The 16,803-nt window shown below is 36.7% G+C and overlaps 1 protein-coding gene across 3 annotated transcripts in view; it reads right to left on the bottom strand.

The window, feature by feature from the left end:
• Positions 1–16,803, bottom strand: part of PCDH11X (protocadherin 11 X-linked) — a 461,507-nt gene that overhangs the window by 377,678 nt on the left and 67,026 nt on the right. For 2 of the 3 annotated variants that reach the window (XM_032701980.1, XM_032701982.1), the window contains one exon: positions 13,845–16,331. In XM_032701980.1, the coding sequence (XP_032557871.1) occupies positions 13,845–16,331 (2,487 nt within the window). Of the gene's footprint in view, positions 1–3,732; positions 7,710–13,844; positions 16,332–16,803 lie in introns of those variants that run through there. The other variant, XM_032701983.1, reaches the window with a different exon arrangement.

Here is a 16,803-nt window from a genome sequence, read left to right as displayed (position 1 = left end):
TCTCCTAAATTATTAAAATACATTTACAAGGATATTCATACATGTGGTACTAATTCCTTTTGTTGTTATCAGTGCTTGTTGTCAAACATCAAGTTGACACAATACCAAGTACAAGATCTTACACATGTCTGGATTCCCACACAAAATAAACCAAACCTCATAGTTTCAATATATTAATATAAAAATAGGAAAATATAGATAAAACAACCTGAACCCTCTATTAGAGAGCAGAAAACAAGAATCTCACAATGTTAGACCACACACATCATCTTTTACACCATGAAAGAACAAAGGTAATATCTGATGAACAGGACATGAAGCAACTTGAGTAAGAAACTGGCCAAAGGAATAATACACAGTAGTGGTCTTTCAATAAAGCTGATGAAGAAAGGGAATTGAATCAGCAGAGATCATTTAACTGAAATTCCTTCCCAACTTCAGCCATACAACTTTCTTAAAATGCACTCACCAGACACCCAGAAGTTAATCTCTTTGATTTAATAAATTTGATGGAATTGGCCAGCCTCATGTTTCCAAAATCAGTAGGTTTGATGATTGCCCCATGTGTACATAAACACCAATCTGTTTATCCATGTTTTTTCATTAGCCACAGTGTCACTGTTAGATTAAAAATCTACTTCAGGCTGTTCACAAGTGCATTCAGCCATGCTGCTAAACAGCAAGAAACATAATCAAATACTGCCTTATAAAATAATTTGAAATGTTTTAGAAAATTACCTTCCTTTTTCCTATGTACATTCCTATGTATAAGCTCCTACAGTGTATAAAATAAGAATTAAAAAACTAAGTATTCAGTGGTTCTGATGGGACATTCTCCTGAAAAGTATTAGATACCTGTATTTGGCAGAACAGCTTCCTGCTATTTTGAAGAAGAAAAAAAAAAAAAAAAAAAGATTTTCTTGCTGGATTTGTGGTAAATCCATTGTTCCCACTCAGTTCTAGAAAATATTATAGATCAAGGTGACTCAGCATGGACTGTGGAGCAGTGAATACAACAATACTGATCACTGCTGCTAATAACAATATCAGACATGCCTTTACAAGTGGCAGCAGCTCTTAGTTGCAGCTCTCCCTGAGTTTCAAGTTTAACACGAGTTGGGAGAAACATTTCTGGTATAAATTGTAGAGGTTTGGGCTTCTAACTTTGAAATCAATAGCAATCAAAATCTCAGCAGGCTGTAGAAGTTGCTGCCTCCCTTCTCCTAAGCTTGAGAACATAATCCAATGTTTTCCTCCCCTCTTGAAGTTTAGTTTACAAATATACTTGTTTAAACAGAAAAGCACTTTCTCAGCATCAGTTTGATTCACTGATGTGTTGGCTACTGACAGTTTTATGTCAACCATTCCCAAAAGCAGAGACCTTTGAATACAGGAGACAGAAGGTAGAAAATACTTTCGCTTTCAATAGTGTGTAATTCTAAATAGCTGTATCTATATATTTACATAGCTGTAATAACTAGGTACTTACTTTTAAATTCATTTTAATATATTTCAAGAAATATAATGCAATAAAGCCAGAAGACATTTTATTTTCATACAAAAAAAAAAATAACTTTACCTCAAGGAAGTTTAAGAATTAAGAAAAAAATATATAATTGCAAAACCTTCTTGCGCCATCTTCAAGAATTGAAATAGTTTCTTCCACTTAAAACAATAGCAACAAAAAAACCTGTACCATATGTTTTTCCAAGTTGCATTACTTCTCAAAGGCAGGAACACAAAATCTTTAGCAATCTATAAAAAACAGTCAACAATATAATTAAGATACCTTACCTTTTAATCCAAAAAAACTTGATATTAATCACTTTTCAGTTCAGGTAGAAGCACATACCCCTGCATTCACCTACACTCAAAGCTAGCAGGCAGCATTCTGCTACTTTTATCCATGATAAATCCACACCAATCCAATTAAGAAGATATGCACCTGTAAAAGATCTCTGACGTGGCACTTCAGACGTTGATTGATCTCTTTCACCACAATAACAATTATAGACTGAGATCTTGCTTTTTCTTCATCCCTTTCCATCCTAATTCCACCTAAGTCCTGCACATGATCAGGACATTGGCCATGTAGACCCTGTTAAGGTTGGTTGTTAGACAACCACAAAATTTTGAGTAATTTCCAACTACTTAAACCCCCTACAAATTCAAAGCAAAGGAGGTTCCAAATTCTATTCACCTGTTTGTTTGAAGTACTTCTGCCTGGGGGTCATTTGGTCGTTATCTGAAACACCTGTGTGCCTGGAAAAGACCAGAATTTCTTCAGTGTTGTTTTGTTTTTCATAGAAGAGAGGGAGAGAAAGACTATCAGCACATTGATGGTTTAGATATAGATCTAGAAAAAGTATTTTTGCGTGGGAGAGTCTACAATTGGACTCTTTCAGATCCATATTAGTGTCAGTGTGTCCACAGGCCTGTAACTGGTTTGTTATTGATGCATACAGATAAAAGTGAAGGTTTTTAATGCCCACACAATAAAAAGGAGGAAATTCTTTCCAGGAAAGGTCTTAGATTCAAATTTCATGTTGGCCTCTGGTGATCATCTCAAGAGTAAAGTCAAACAACATCACAGCCCAAAAAGAAACATGAGCAGAGAGCAGCCATGGACCTCTTCCCTTAGGAGAGAAAGGGTGAAAACCATGGTGAGAAAAAAGACCGAAATTCAGCTGCAATTCAGTAATGGGAAACCAAACTTCATATCTTTGGTATCATCATTCAGTTTTTATTGGAAAGTTACTTGAGCTTGATCGAACACCTTCCTTGGAAACGAAAACACAAATGAATAAAATCTATTTAAAAGATCGCAGAAAGTCAGTGGTACCCCTGAAAAATTCCTCATATCACTTTTATTTGATATACATCTCTGTGCTTAAAAGTAACTGAATTTGACTTACATGTTTCTATTTATGAAATAAGGCTCACAATTTGGGGGAAAAAACAGAAATGTAATTTTTACTACATTTTCAGTGGCAAAATTTAAAAGTATGAATCTATATAATAGAAAAAAAAAGTATTTTAGAATATTGGGAGACAGTATTGAAATGAGTAAAAGTGAACTAGTGAAAGAATCAGGGAACAAAAATTCAAAGCTGTACTTATCAAATTTGTATCCCAGCCTCCAAATTATCAAGAGTCACTTTCTTACATATTGAGAACCAGTATGTTCTCAGAAAGGAAGACTAATCTTTCCAAAACTGAAAATAACCTGGCAAATTAAAAACCTTAGTGCTTGGCTGTCTTTCATAGAAAGATATATTGGATACTGAGATGGGCACATGTCTATAGTTACACTCTGTGTAATATATAATGTCTACAAGCTTTACTAATTGAATGTGTGATAAATGTGTATATGCACCCTCGAGCTCTTTATATACACATGCAAACAGAATATATACATGGATATATAAACACTCACACATGCATGGAAACACTATTAGAAGATGTGTAACTCTTGGAAATCCTGCTTAGACCAGATTTCTTTGAAAAAAAAGTAGACGAAATGTACTGCTAAAGATATTGAGGCTTGGAAAGAAGCATATTTCTTCAGATGTACTCTAAATCTTACTGGTAATCTGTGTGGTAAAGTTATTTAATAATCATAACTACTGTGAAAAATATCAGTTTCTGTATAGATTTGATGGTGCGCATGCATTAAGCAAATAGACCGGAGGTGTATTTAAAAACAGTGCTTCTTGAGAAGGTATACAAATATAATCTTCAAATAAAATTTATTTTAGAAATAGATAAATAAGACATAAAAGGAACAGTGCTCAGTAATTCAATATGAAAGCAAAAATATATATTAAAATTATTTGTTAAAAAGATTTTACAAATAATACTTAAGACCAGGATATACCATAAATATATGTTTTATGGTAAAATGGGAAATCACCGAAAATGTGTAACAAAAAAACCCTGCAGCATTACAGTTTATGTTAAAAATATAATTCTATTTACATCACAAACCAGCTTTGTTCCTGACAGCACTCTGCTGCCCTTCAGAAGTCCCCCATTCAATTAAATTTAGAAGGATTTAAATCCCCCAAAGTCCAAGCTGTTTTCTGATATGACAGGCAGTTCTCACATAAACTGCCACAGCTTTTCCTGGGAGTGACTCCCTGGCTGTCAGGTGTTTGAGGTCAGTGGTGTGGAGCTTTGGTAGACACACATTCCAGTGAAATCCAGGCATTGCCAACGTGGCACTGGATGCACAACAGCACATCTGGGAGCCAGCTCTGGCTGCTGGCCTTGGAGGGCTAAAAGCAGCAGTGTGATCAGTCTACTCTGTAAAACTGGCAGCAAATAAAGGAGTTCTCTCTTTGCTGAGACAACTGGAACCAAGCAAAAGTACACTCTGGGGCATTGACACTGACCTGTCTGATTTATCTGGTAATGCACACCACACAAAGGGTGAATTTCTTGAGGAGTTTACTGAGATGACTGGAATATTACAGTCTGAAGCACAATAAAATAACTTACTAATATTCCAAAGAAAATATATTGTGTTTTCAATTTCAAAAGCAACATTGGGTCAACTCAATGATTTTTGCTTTTAAGTTACTCTGACTTCTATACAGTCAGAAAACAGTATTTCTGTAGGTGAAAACATTTGGGAAATGGTTTTGAAACACATACACCTAGCTTTGACTCAGTATGCTAATACTATTTAAAAAAAATAGAAATTTTTGACTGGCCTTCATCATAGAAAAGTGTAGAAATTGATGTTCAGCACACAGACATATTTGGTCAGTACACATTAAGCTTTCACCAGACTTCCATGAACCCATTCAACCATCAGGAGGAAAATGAGCTCTGAAGTAGTTTTATATGACTCTATGAAAAAATGACTTTTTTAAAACATGATACTTAAATGCAAGAAAACAAAAATTGAAACAGAGAAAACCCCTGAAACTGAATGACTTAAGAGGTTTCTGGTTTTCCCTTAGTGCATTTGGAGGGTGATTATATTTGGTTGTGCTGACTCATGACAGAACCAGAGAAGTGAGATTACTGATTTGGACCAATAAGCCATGTGATGTACCTTTGATTTCCTTCATGTAACTTTTACAAATTTTCAAATCATCCTAGATTCTTTTATAAATATTTATTGGTAGACTAGAATGATAGGACCAGTGTAATACTAAGAAAAAGTTAGAACTCCAGCAAAAGAACTAGAAACTTCATGAAGTATATTATCTTCTGAAAGCACATGACTGGCACAGCTGGTTCAAGAAAGGTACTTATCAAAGGTTCTCTTCATACTCAGTGTAAGAAAATAGGCACTTCTAGAGAGTGTGCAGTCCTAAGATCAAAATAACCTCCTATAGTCTATCTATGCCTTTCACCACCAGAGAAAAAACTGAGGGCAACTGTATTTTCACTTGATATAACTAAATTACACACTTGAGGTTAGATCAGATTAACCTAGTCAGGAATCTCCACTCTGTATCTCCTGATTTAAAAAAACAAAACAAAACAAACAAACAAAAAAAAAAAAAACAAAAAAAGTTTCAATGTAAGCATTGAAATTATTTCCTACTTCTCCTATTCAAACATTGATCTTATGTATAGGAGTTTTCTTGTCATGGAAATCCAACCTAACCCTCATAAGAACAGAAACCCAAAGACTCAAAGGAAAAACCAGAAGCTCAAAGTGTGTAAAATCACACGGTCTTCCTGACAAACAACTCTACAAGGCCAAAGGGTTATCATTCATAAATATCATTGAATGCTTCACCCACCTACAAAGCACCTACACAAACAACTGGAACAACAACAGGCAGGACCAATCTTTGATACACTAAACACTTCTGGAATGTGCCATGTTCCTCGCTGTGTTAGGAATGAACTTTCAACTGGCTGAATTGTGGCACTGAGTCAATAAATATCACTACTGTATGTCTAACCACTGAAAGTGTTGGGGTTTTTAGTCTGAAGCATAAATGCTGCAAGGCTACGATAAAAAGGAACAGCAAAACTGTCTTACAGATACATGAACTTCTTCCCAAGAAAATGATTTCATTATTGGAAATTAATGATTTTCTGTAACAGTCATAGCTATAATTATGCAATACAATATGCTAAATTACAATACGTACTTCATTATTAATAGAATTTATTTTACAGATCAAATAGCCAAATACACATTTTTTGAAAGAGCCAGATAGCAAATGTGGAGCAAACTATAGGCAACAGTCATGGTAGACATTCTGCAGTCCAAGAACTGAGGCAACGTGATTATTAAGTACAAGCCTATAAATATCTTTACATCAAACATACAGTAATGTGTAAGAATTCCATGTTGTAGTCTAATTCATGAATCATTAATAACTTTTTCTTTAAAAGAAAGTTATATATACTGTATACATCCCAGTTAAAAGCAGTGTTTGTATTTCATTTTATTCTAGCAAACTAATATTACATGTCTTCATATAAGTGCAGAAAACAGGGTTCTTTATACTCCTTTGCTTCCTAAGAGACTTTGCATTGCATATGAAATTTAATATTATAGATGATACATATTAAGCATTACTCCCTAAAATGTGAGGCAATATACAAGAACTTGCAACCAACCTGCAAACAAAGCTATGATACTCAAATTTTATTTTTTAAATGATCCGTGCTAAAAAACAAATTATAATGTAAAAAAACTTTAATTTAGAAAAAAGATTGACTATATAGAGGGATAATTTGGGAAAAAAAAAAAACAACAGTAGGCCATTTTTACCCCCCCATGTGCTGGCTAACAGTGGCAAAATTATGTATGCTGTTTCCTATTTTATGACACTGAAAACCAAGTCACTTAATTTATGACTTCTTTTTTTTTAATTAAAAATACTTTAAAAGGTTAAATGTTTGGCACCTGTTACACAGACATTATGCAGACTTCAGCAAGTAAAATGCAAATTAAATTTTCTTTTTAAAAGTTATGTGAATGCTTTCCAGTTACTTAAAAGGTGACCATTTATTACAAAATGTGGATAAGAAAGCAGGAAGTACCTGTTTTTCACTACTACTATTGTGCCTATAAAATGAGAAAGCAGTGACTTGATCAATTCTATTTATGATCAATAGCAGCAATATAATTATTAAAAATATTATGGAATAGATATAAATAACACTTAATTCTTAACATGTATAATGGTGCTATAAGTGACAACAACTCATTTGTTTTTCTTTTAAATGCAGGGAGTATAAAGAACTTTACATTCTCTTTTAAACATATGAATAAAATTTATTGCTCCCTTTTAATATATTTATAGAAACAAAACTCCTAATTGTTTCAACTAAAATAAATAAGGAAAAAAAACCTGGGACAAGAAGATGATTGCAAGCAAAATAAATTTACCATAATCACCAACTGTGAAGAAGGATGGGTCACATTACTTTTTTTCTTAGCAAAACTACGTTATAGAACACTATAGCACAACGTACTAAAATTTCTTTGTCTTTTCTTTTTTTTTTTTTTAAAAAAATTCTTGCCCTTGATACCTTTCAGTAGGGCAGCTTGAACAGTTCATCGCCACTTCCAAACCCCTCTGGAGATCAGACGATAAATGTCTTCGGCAATCAGAGACAGGACAAAGGGCTTTCTCGTGCTATTTCCTTGTTTTCATATTTGCTGGCTTAACATCATTGTGTACACGTACGACTTCAGTACATAACATCAGCTGCGATGGCGTTCAGAGCTGGCAAACAGAGAAACAGCATGAGAAAAGCCCTTTCCTGCAGCATTTTCCCCATAAATTGTCAAGTTTGCTCTCCAAGTTTCTAAGCACTGCACGGTCTGAGATGTGCTGAGCTACTGAGATTTTAAGTAACCGACCTTTTTTGGCGCGCGTGTGTTTTCAGCTTTCTAAGCACAGGCAAAGATCTGCACACATCTACATACACATGGCAAAAAGGCTGGAGCAGAAGGAGCCACACAAATAGCTTCTATACAATTATTCTAAGTTTCTTACTAAATTTTTTTCTTTACCAACTCAAACCCCAAAGTGCTGTTGCGAGATAAGGGCCGTCAGAAGACTACTGTGCTACCTAGAACATGTTCTGCAGGTTTTTTGTAGACTTCATTCAAAAGCATCATTCCTAAAACCATAAAACACTTTTTCATTTGAAGAATTATTTTGCATCTTTTATCTATATTTATCATCAGCGGAGCTAGTCCTAAAAATTCACAGAAATTAAGCCATTCTGATCAATCATTTCACAGAAAAGAAAGGACTGTCAATACCACAGCCACCAACACACCAGCCACTCACTGGTCAGGAAATTGCTATCAAGTGCAGAGTATTGAGTGCAATACCTTCTGGGAGAAAACAGGAAAATAAACAAGTGTGAAAATTAAACCACAGTCAAATCAGGCTTCATCATGGCTATAAGACATTTCAAATAACACAGCTAGGTCACAAGGAGAAAAGAGTAAACTTTTCAGTTATCCCACTGAAAAAATGATGTAAAATGGACTTAATATTTGAAAAATTATGTTACTATTACCCCAAGGCAAGCAGCTACTGGAGAAAGAGTTGTGTGTCGTTCTAGCTTACATGAAAATCATTCAGTTATTAATGCTGGAACTTCATCTACCAACTTCAGCATGAACTCAATCAATGAGTTCTCTACTGGAGGAAAAAAAGTGCCTTTGTTTTCTCTAGTGAAATATCATATTCAAAATATTTCATTTTTTCCTTACATTTTTTTTTTGTGCTCTGTTTTTGCCTTCTCCTATGAGGCAAAGGGGACACTTGACAGACACTTTCCTTCTTGCTTTTCTAGTGAGAGATATTAAAAGAACAACTCTGAAAAGTTTCTTCCAAGTCTTGCACAGAGGAAAAGCATTTTCTTGACCAGCTTAATTTCAGTAGTGATGCACATTTAAATAACTGGTCTCTAACTTCCAACTCACAGACTTTGATTTATACTTCAGTCAGAAATCTCTTCTCCAGATGCAAATTTCAGGTTTTTTTTTCTGAAATGTGTATACATGGCAGCAGATCAGAATTACCAGCAAAATTACCAGTCAGAAAGTTAAGATAAAATAATGAGAATATTTAGGATCATAGTAATCAATTTTGAAATGGCTCTTAGGAAGGGCTTATACCAACAGTTATGTAGCTGATATTTAGAAGAAAATGTTTTTTGAGCATAATTGACTCTGTATCTGTCAATGCAAAATACCAGTGTTATATCAATAGCCTTTAACATCCCAGAAGCATCAGCCCTGCCTCCTGATGATTACAGGATACTGAATTAAATTCACTAGTCTCACTGTTATCACACAAAACAATAAATCCTGCAGCTAAAGATTCGCAGAACATGTGAGTTTTCAGAGCTATTAGTTTCAGGAACAGTGCAATATTCTTTCAATTCATAGCCTAAGCACACTTTTCTCACAGTGAGTGGGAAGCTATAATGACATTTCACCACATTTTAAATCAGAAAACCAAATACACCATAACTCTAAGCAGGTTTAAGCAGTCAGTGATAGAATCAGAGAACTGAGACAGTGGGGCCCTAAAATGCAATGTATTTTAAATGAGGTCTACTTCCCATTCAGATTTCTGTGAGGAATGTAATGTCTGTCTCCAGTCAGCTTCTAAGAAACCAGTTCAGCAGAGATCACTGTGTCATCTGAAATTTCTATTCATAGGTATGGATAAGTTCACAGATAGAATCCTGCCAGCTAAAATCTACTAATGAAGATTTGCATTAGTAAAGATGAGGAAAATCAATCTGCATGCCTGTTTCCTTTCTCAGCAACCTCCCAGACATGGTACTAGCAGTGAAACTAAATTAACATACAGACCAGAGTCCAGTGTGAAGCAGGGAGAACCACCAAAACCCCATGGAATCATAGATTTGAGAGCACCATGGCACCTTCCAGCTCTACCAGTGGAAAAGGTGTTGCTTTCCTGGACACTTGCACTTCTTCAATATCACTAAGTCAGAAAAGAGTTGTTCCGAAGTTAAAAGTTTAAAATGACCATCCAAAAGATCTCAGGACCCTTCCTGAGTGACCAGGTGTAAATTTTCAAAGGTTTCTCCTGCTCCTGTAGTATGCACTGTACTATTTCCAAAAGAAAAGAACACCTGAAATAGCATTAATTTAAAGAAAGAGACAAGAATAAGGAGAATGCATGGGAAGTTTTAACGAATCTTTGTACCTATATCTTCTTTGAACCAAGCTGTCACAGATAATGCTGTGCTCTATAATTATGTATGTTTTGACTAGACAGGCTTTTCAATTGTCTGAATGATGATTTAAGTACTTGAGCAAAGATTTCAGATTTTGAAATTGTGTCACATGAAAACTAGCCTGGAAAAAAACTCCTCTCCCTTGTTTTCATCATCACTGTGCAAATGCAAAGAGAATTCGAAGATTTGTATCACTATGGAATACTTCAATCAGTTTGCTCCCACTGAGGTAAAGGTCAGAAATAACTGATCTTTTATAAAGCTTACAGACAAATAAACTTTAAAGGTGTTGTTCTCACCAAAGATATACGTATTTCTATGAGTCCCACAACTAATAAAACAATGGAAATCTGATGACAGAGAAAGTCATTTTGAATTTTATAAGACTCCAGATGTCTTAGTTTGAAAAACCTTATTATGAATAAGTCCCCTCACAGTTTATCACTTGGTAAAACTTCTTTAAAAGAATTATCTCTATCCCAAAAGAAAGTATGCTACTCTGAAGGTCTATTGTATTAGTATTTATTAATGCCTACTGGGTAACTTCAAAATAATATCAGTGCCTCTGCCTCTTGTCCTTCCTCACAAATATAGCAGAAGCTTGACCTCTCTCTTAGGGGTTATTGCATTAAGACCATACTTTTCCCTCTTCAGTTTCCTGTAGTTCCTGATTCAATGTGTCCTCAGCTGCTTCAGGAGTCTCCAATTCCTTCTCCATAAAAATTTCAGCTGTGGCACTGCTGTATTTATTTGCCCACACGACCACTAACAAGATATTTTGGGGTTTTTAGTAGAAAAACTTTTCCATCTTTGCTTTCATGCTTTTTGAGTACAACTGTTATAATGACTTTCTGTCATTTTATAGATCACTTAGACAAATTTAGCAGCAAAGCAAAGACATAATTTCCCTTCTTTAAAGACCTGAATCAATACCATTCAGACAGACACAAAATTTAGAGCTTCGGAAGAAAACATATATTTTTAGATGTAACTCAATATCATTTCAAATATCTGAGTAGAAAGTCTTACATGGACAAAACTAACAATAGTTCAGATGTGTAGTCTGCTGATATCAGCCCCCACTAGAAACTGAAGAGATACTTCATAGTGAATGGAATCTTCTTTAGGCCCCTTCAGAGAACCTTTGGCTTGTAAAAGGGTTGCATTATGGTAATTGTTAACATTAAAGTACAATATTTTCTCTCAGGTCTTATTTTCACTTTTCAAACTGGTACATCATCCTTTTTAACTGAACTTACTATCCTTTAGTTCTCCAGCTCGTCCTACAATTTTCTGAAAATTCAGAGAGTGCATGACACAAAATCATCATTAACCATAAATATCCTGTTGATCTCCAAGGCTGAAGGGTGGCAGGACAGCACAACAGCTGGAACACTGTGCCACAAGCTTATTTTTATTTGTATTTGTTTCTTTTTTTTTTACTGGTTAATAGTGACAACTCTCCATTAACCTGTCCTGAGTCACCTTCTAGAACCCCACAGGAGATAAAACTATCCGGACTACAACATACAGAGCCAGGTTAGGAGAGAGATTGATTTTTAAAAGATCCTTTGATGTTTAAGAAATTCTTTGCTTGTTTTTACTTATCACGAAATACAATTTTCATTTTGTCACAGTCCAACACAAAGGATTTCCTCTAATGGACTCTCTTGCCCAATTTATGTAAATAAATGCATTAATGAAATTACTTCTATTTAAGTAATAAAAATTTAAATTCTTGTGTTTAATAGTAAATGCTTCCAAATTAGTGTAAAGCCATTGACAGTGATTAGTTACACTTTCTCAACAAGGTGATCACTTTCATGCAGAAAAGGATAGCTGTAATTTTAGCCAAATCAGAAAAAATGGTAACATTAATCTCTTTTCTTATATATTCAGCATATCACACTAACCATGTCAGGTACAGCTATATGGAGATAAGCTAATATCAGGTACTGAGTATTAAAAAAGCACAGTTCTATTCTGCTTTTCAAGATAGGAACCCCCTGTCAGAGACCTTCAAGGTACAGATAAAAGAAAATGCTCTTTTCCCCAGCCAACTTCGGCAGAAGAGAATTGCTTTCCATTCCCCTTTCTAGGTTTTTACTAACACAGGAGGAACTCTGAGAGTCATGAGCTTACTTTCTTTGTGAGCAGCATCACTGCACCACAAAGTGTCTTTCAGCAGACAATGGCAGAACAATACAGAAACTGGATCACAGGAACTATTCCAGAACTCCATTGAAAAATCACTAAGATCAGGCCTCCAGGAATGCTGAAAACAGGATCACCCTCGTCAGAGTTAGGGGAGTTCAAACAGATGAACAAACTGGCAAGAAGCTTTTCTAATGTGTAGTGTAAATTAATACATTCAAATAACTTTAATAAAAAGTAACTCACATCTTAAATGCTATACATAGTGATATAGACTACCACACAGATTTGTGTTGGTAAAAGTAACAAAGTAGAATAAAATAAAAAAAAACATATCCTGAAATTTTCAAAGACATTATGACTGCTCAGAATGAGCAGCTTTTTCTGTGCATGTTGTTATCACTGTGGTTGCAATAAAACAAAGCCCCCAGAACAAAATCAAAACCTCAGCTGGAGCAAAAAATCTAACAGTCTTAGTCATGCTGAGGATATGTTACAAAGCAATAATGTTAAAATATATTATCAGTAATACAATAAACTCTCCTGAAATATGTTTCTTTAATGATTAATTCCTTGACCAATTAAAGTTTAACTAGAAAATTATTTTCACTGAAAACTTTGTGATACTTGTGAAGAAAGAGAAGTAAACAGAAAAACAGTGAACTTTACTAAACTGCTTAGAATATGGATAGATTCTATTTCCAGCAACTTAAAGCCTTTCTGTAGGGTCTTGAAGAATAAAGGATACTTTGGTCCTCAATTTAGTTTTCATTTTAAGCTGACGATTCATTAGACATTTCCTTTGTTGCACTGAATTTCTGAGAAGCTAATACCTGGTTTATCAGGCAGAGCAGCAAATAAGTGAGAGCAATTATGCTGATGTTTCTAATTTTTTCCTAACTTTGCCTGTCAACTGTGTCATTCCACCAGATTTAAGTATGAGTCTGGTCTGAAAATGGCACTGAAACTCTCAGAGGAAAATCCTTGCCTGCTTTCGAGAGACCTTGAAGCAAAGCTATGCCCAAATGAAGGCTGCAATTCCAGACTCCATTAATATTAAGAACCACTTATCAGATCCTGTAAAGCTTTATTGCCTTCCACCTGGCCTAGATTACTTTGATCCTTGAGCACACCATGCTGCAGAGGACAGCACCACAACCCCTTCCTGCCTGGCAGAGCTGCTCCAGGTCCGGCAGTGAAGCAGGAAGTGCCATGCTGCCATCTGCAGTCAGGATATCCACCAGAGGAATCACTCCCTGCTTGACGGCCTCACAGCCAACACTCCTTCGCTTATTGTTCTCGTCCTTATCCCTGAGGAGTCTCAAATTGTTTACTTTACAATGCCTCAACCAAACATGAACTCTCAAAGTTTTAAACCTTGCAGAAGAACTTATTTTGCAGCAATTCGAGCTGGAGTTATAGGAAGGGTAAAGTGAGAAGAGAAGGAGGAAGAAAGCACCTTAAAATTCCATTACCTGTCTGGTGTGTATGGGGCCTGGGGTCTTGAAGCCTCCTTGACAGCTGCATTCAGAAACACTGTAAGGGTCCGAGCTGCTTGATGAGCACTTGGAAAGCGAGTCACAGCCCACCACAAAGGTGTTATCTAGAGGCAATTCCTGAATGACATGGTGCTTCTTGGGGGGTACAGGAGTCTCGGGTTTAATTTGAAAGGTAGGCTGCGGAGAAGCAGACTTGTAATGCTTTGCTAAATCTGGGCTATCAGGCTTAAATGTGGTTGGTGTGGTGGCCCAGTTATATTTTCCCATAGTCTGTTCTTCTAGCTCTACGGGAATGTCTAAAGTGCCATTTATGTGCTCGTGGCCAGGATCATCGGGCTTAGATTCTTCAATAGTCACAAAGTTGAGGAGAAGACTCTTTGGAGAGCGCTTCTTCTTCTTCTTCTTTTTCTTGATCTGCCTATTCTCTTGGTTTGGGGAAACCCATTCACCACTCTGCTTGTTTTTCTGGACAACCTTGTGCCTGGGCGTCTGGCGGCACCGGACTAAAGCGGTAACAAAAATTACCAGAATAACTGTCATGGTGCCTGCAATAATGGCAATGATGATCTTGACATAATCGTTGGTCTGGGGGGTTATCTCACCATCCCCAATGTTCTGGCCCACGGGAGTTTCCATGTTCCTGCGCACTAACTCTTGCACGTAGGAGCTGTTGGTGACTGTCTCGTTCACAAACAGATGCACGAGAGCTATTGTGTAAAGAGACTCTGGCTGCCCCAGGTCATTGACTTTTATCACCAGTCTGTGCAAGCCATGATCTGATGTAATTACCTTCTCTTTCAAAGTAATATTGCCTGTTAATTGGTCAATTGTAAACAAGCCCCTGGAGTTCCCACCTATGATGCTATAGCGGAGCTCCGCGTTCATTCCCGTGTCATTATCGACTGCAAAGACTTTAGTAACTACAGACCCCGGGCTGGCTGATGTTGGAACCAACTCATAGGAATAATTGGATGAAGGAATAACAAAAACAGGCCTGTTATCATTTACATCAACAACATTGATGGTCACTTTGGCAGTTGAGGAACGCTGCAGTCTTCCTCCATCCACAGCTTTCACCTGGAAAGTATATGACCCCTGCTGTTCCCTATCAAAGGTAATATTAGGTCTTATTACACCAGTAAGTGGATCTATAATGAAATTATCTCTACCATTTAAGATAGAGAGAGTGACTGCAGCATTTTCTCCCGCATCAGCATCTGTAACTGTGATAAGCCCCACCGTGCCATACATGGGCAGGTTTTCTGGCACATAGAAATTATATTCATTATGTGTGAAAGCTGGGCTGTTATCATTCTGGTCCAGGACTGACACTGTCACGGTAGCATTGGTCTGCAAAGGTGGCATCCCATTATCCTTAGCCAGCACAGTGAAAGAGTACCTGTCTTGCTTTTCTCTGTCCAGCTTTCTCACTGCTGTCAGAATTCCTGTTCGGCGGTCAAGGTTGAAAATAGGGGGTGCATCTGAACCCAGGATGTAGCTGATCTCAGCATTCCGCCCGCTGTCAGCATCAGTAGCACTTATCTTGGTCAGCTGAGTACCAGGAGCATTGTTCTCAGGGATGGAAAGGCCTATGATAGGCTGTGTAAAAACTGGGGCGTTGTCATTCTCATCTTTAATTTTGATCAGGAGCATTGCAGACTGGTTTAAAGGAGGTTTCCCTGAATCTGAAGCCACTATTTTAATGGCATATTCCCGTGTTGCTTCATAGTCTAGAAACGTGGCAGTCTCCAGGAGAAACTGATTATCAAACACTGGCTTTAGCCTAAAAGGAACATCATGATCTGTAAAACAAGTAACTTTTCCATTCTGATCAGCATCCTTGTCCATTACTGTTATCAGTGCTATTTTTGTATTAAGGGGAGCCTTCTCAGACAAAAGCACTGTCCCATTCACTGGATTGATGATGTATCTCGTGTCTATCGATGGGACATTGTCATTAATATCTGTGACATTAACAGTCACTGTTGCTCTTGATGGAGTTGAACTGCCATCACTTGCCAAAACAGTTAATTTGTGTACAGGAGATTCCTCCCTGTCCAGGGGTTCCCTTATAGTGATGAGGCCAGTGGTGTTATCGATGGCAAACAGCCTTTTGGCCAAACTGGATATCTGATTGCTGAAATAGAAGTGGATTTGTGCATTTGAGCCCAGGTCTGCATCAGTGGCGTGGAGCTGAGAAACGGAGGTGCCCACAGGAGCATTTTCGGGAACACTGACTTCGATGTCGTTCTCTTTGAACACCGGGCGGTTGTCGTTCACATCGGTCACTGTGACCTGCAGGATGGCAGTGCTGGACCTTGGAGGGCTTCCACCATCTTCCACTTTTATTTTCATCACATAGGTATCCTTCTGCTCCCTATCCAGGATCTGCTGGACAATCAGTTGAGGCCACTTATCTCCCTCGGGTGTCTCAGTTATATCAAGACCAAATACATTTTGACCCTACAAGACACAGAAAGAACATACTTTAGCTTGATGGTATAATTAAATGGAAAAACATCTAATTTTTGTTTCTGAAATTGTCATGGAATATATATTTATACATATAGGAAAATACATTTGTATAGTTACCTTTATTTTGCAGTATCTGATTTGCTTTAAGCTCTGGAGCCTTAAGAAAGTTTTAGAACAAATATGGCAATAAACAGGTATATTAGAAAAAGGGGGAAAGGTGGTGGGTGGTTATGGGGTGTTTGGGTTTTTTATGCAGTTTCTCTATTTCTACAGAAAAGTTATTAAATTTCTGGACAGATGTAATTCAGTTTCTCTATTGTATGAGTGAGTGTAGAGATGAGGAATGAAGCCACTGGAGGACCTACACCAATATTTAATTTCAAGGAAACCAACAAAGATAAAGGGACTGTTCCTCTGTGGAGCAAGGACATGATCTAAAACTGTTAGCATAAAAACCCCA

The sequence above is a fragment of the Chiroxiphia lanceolata genome, chromosome 14, assembly GCF_009829145.1.
Source record: "Chiroxiphia lanceolata isolate bChiLan1 chromosome 14, bChiLan1.pri, whole genome shotgun sequence".
Lineage (NCBI taxonomy): Eukaryota > Metazoa > Chordata > Aves > Passeriformes > Pipridae > Chiroxiphia > Chiroxiphia lanceolata.
This window is presented reverse-complemented; position numbering and strand designations above follow the sequence as displayed.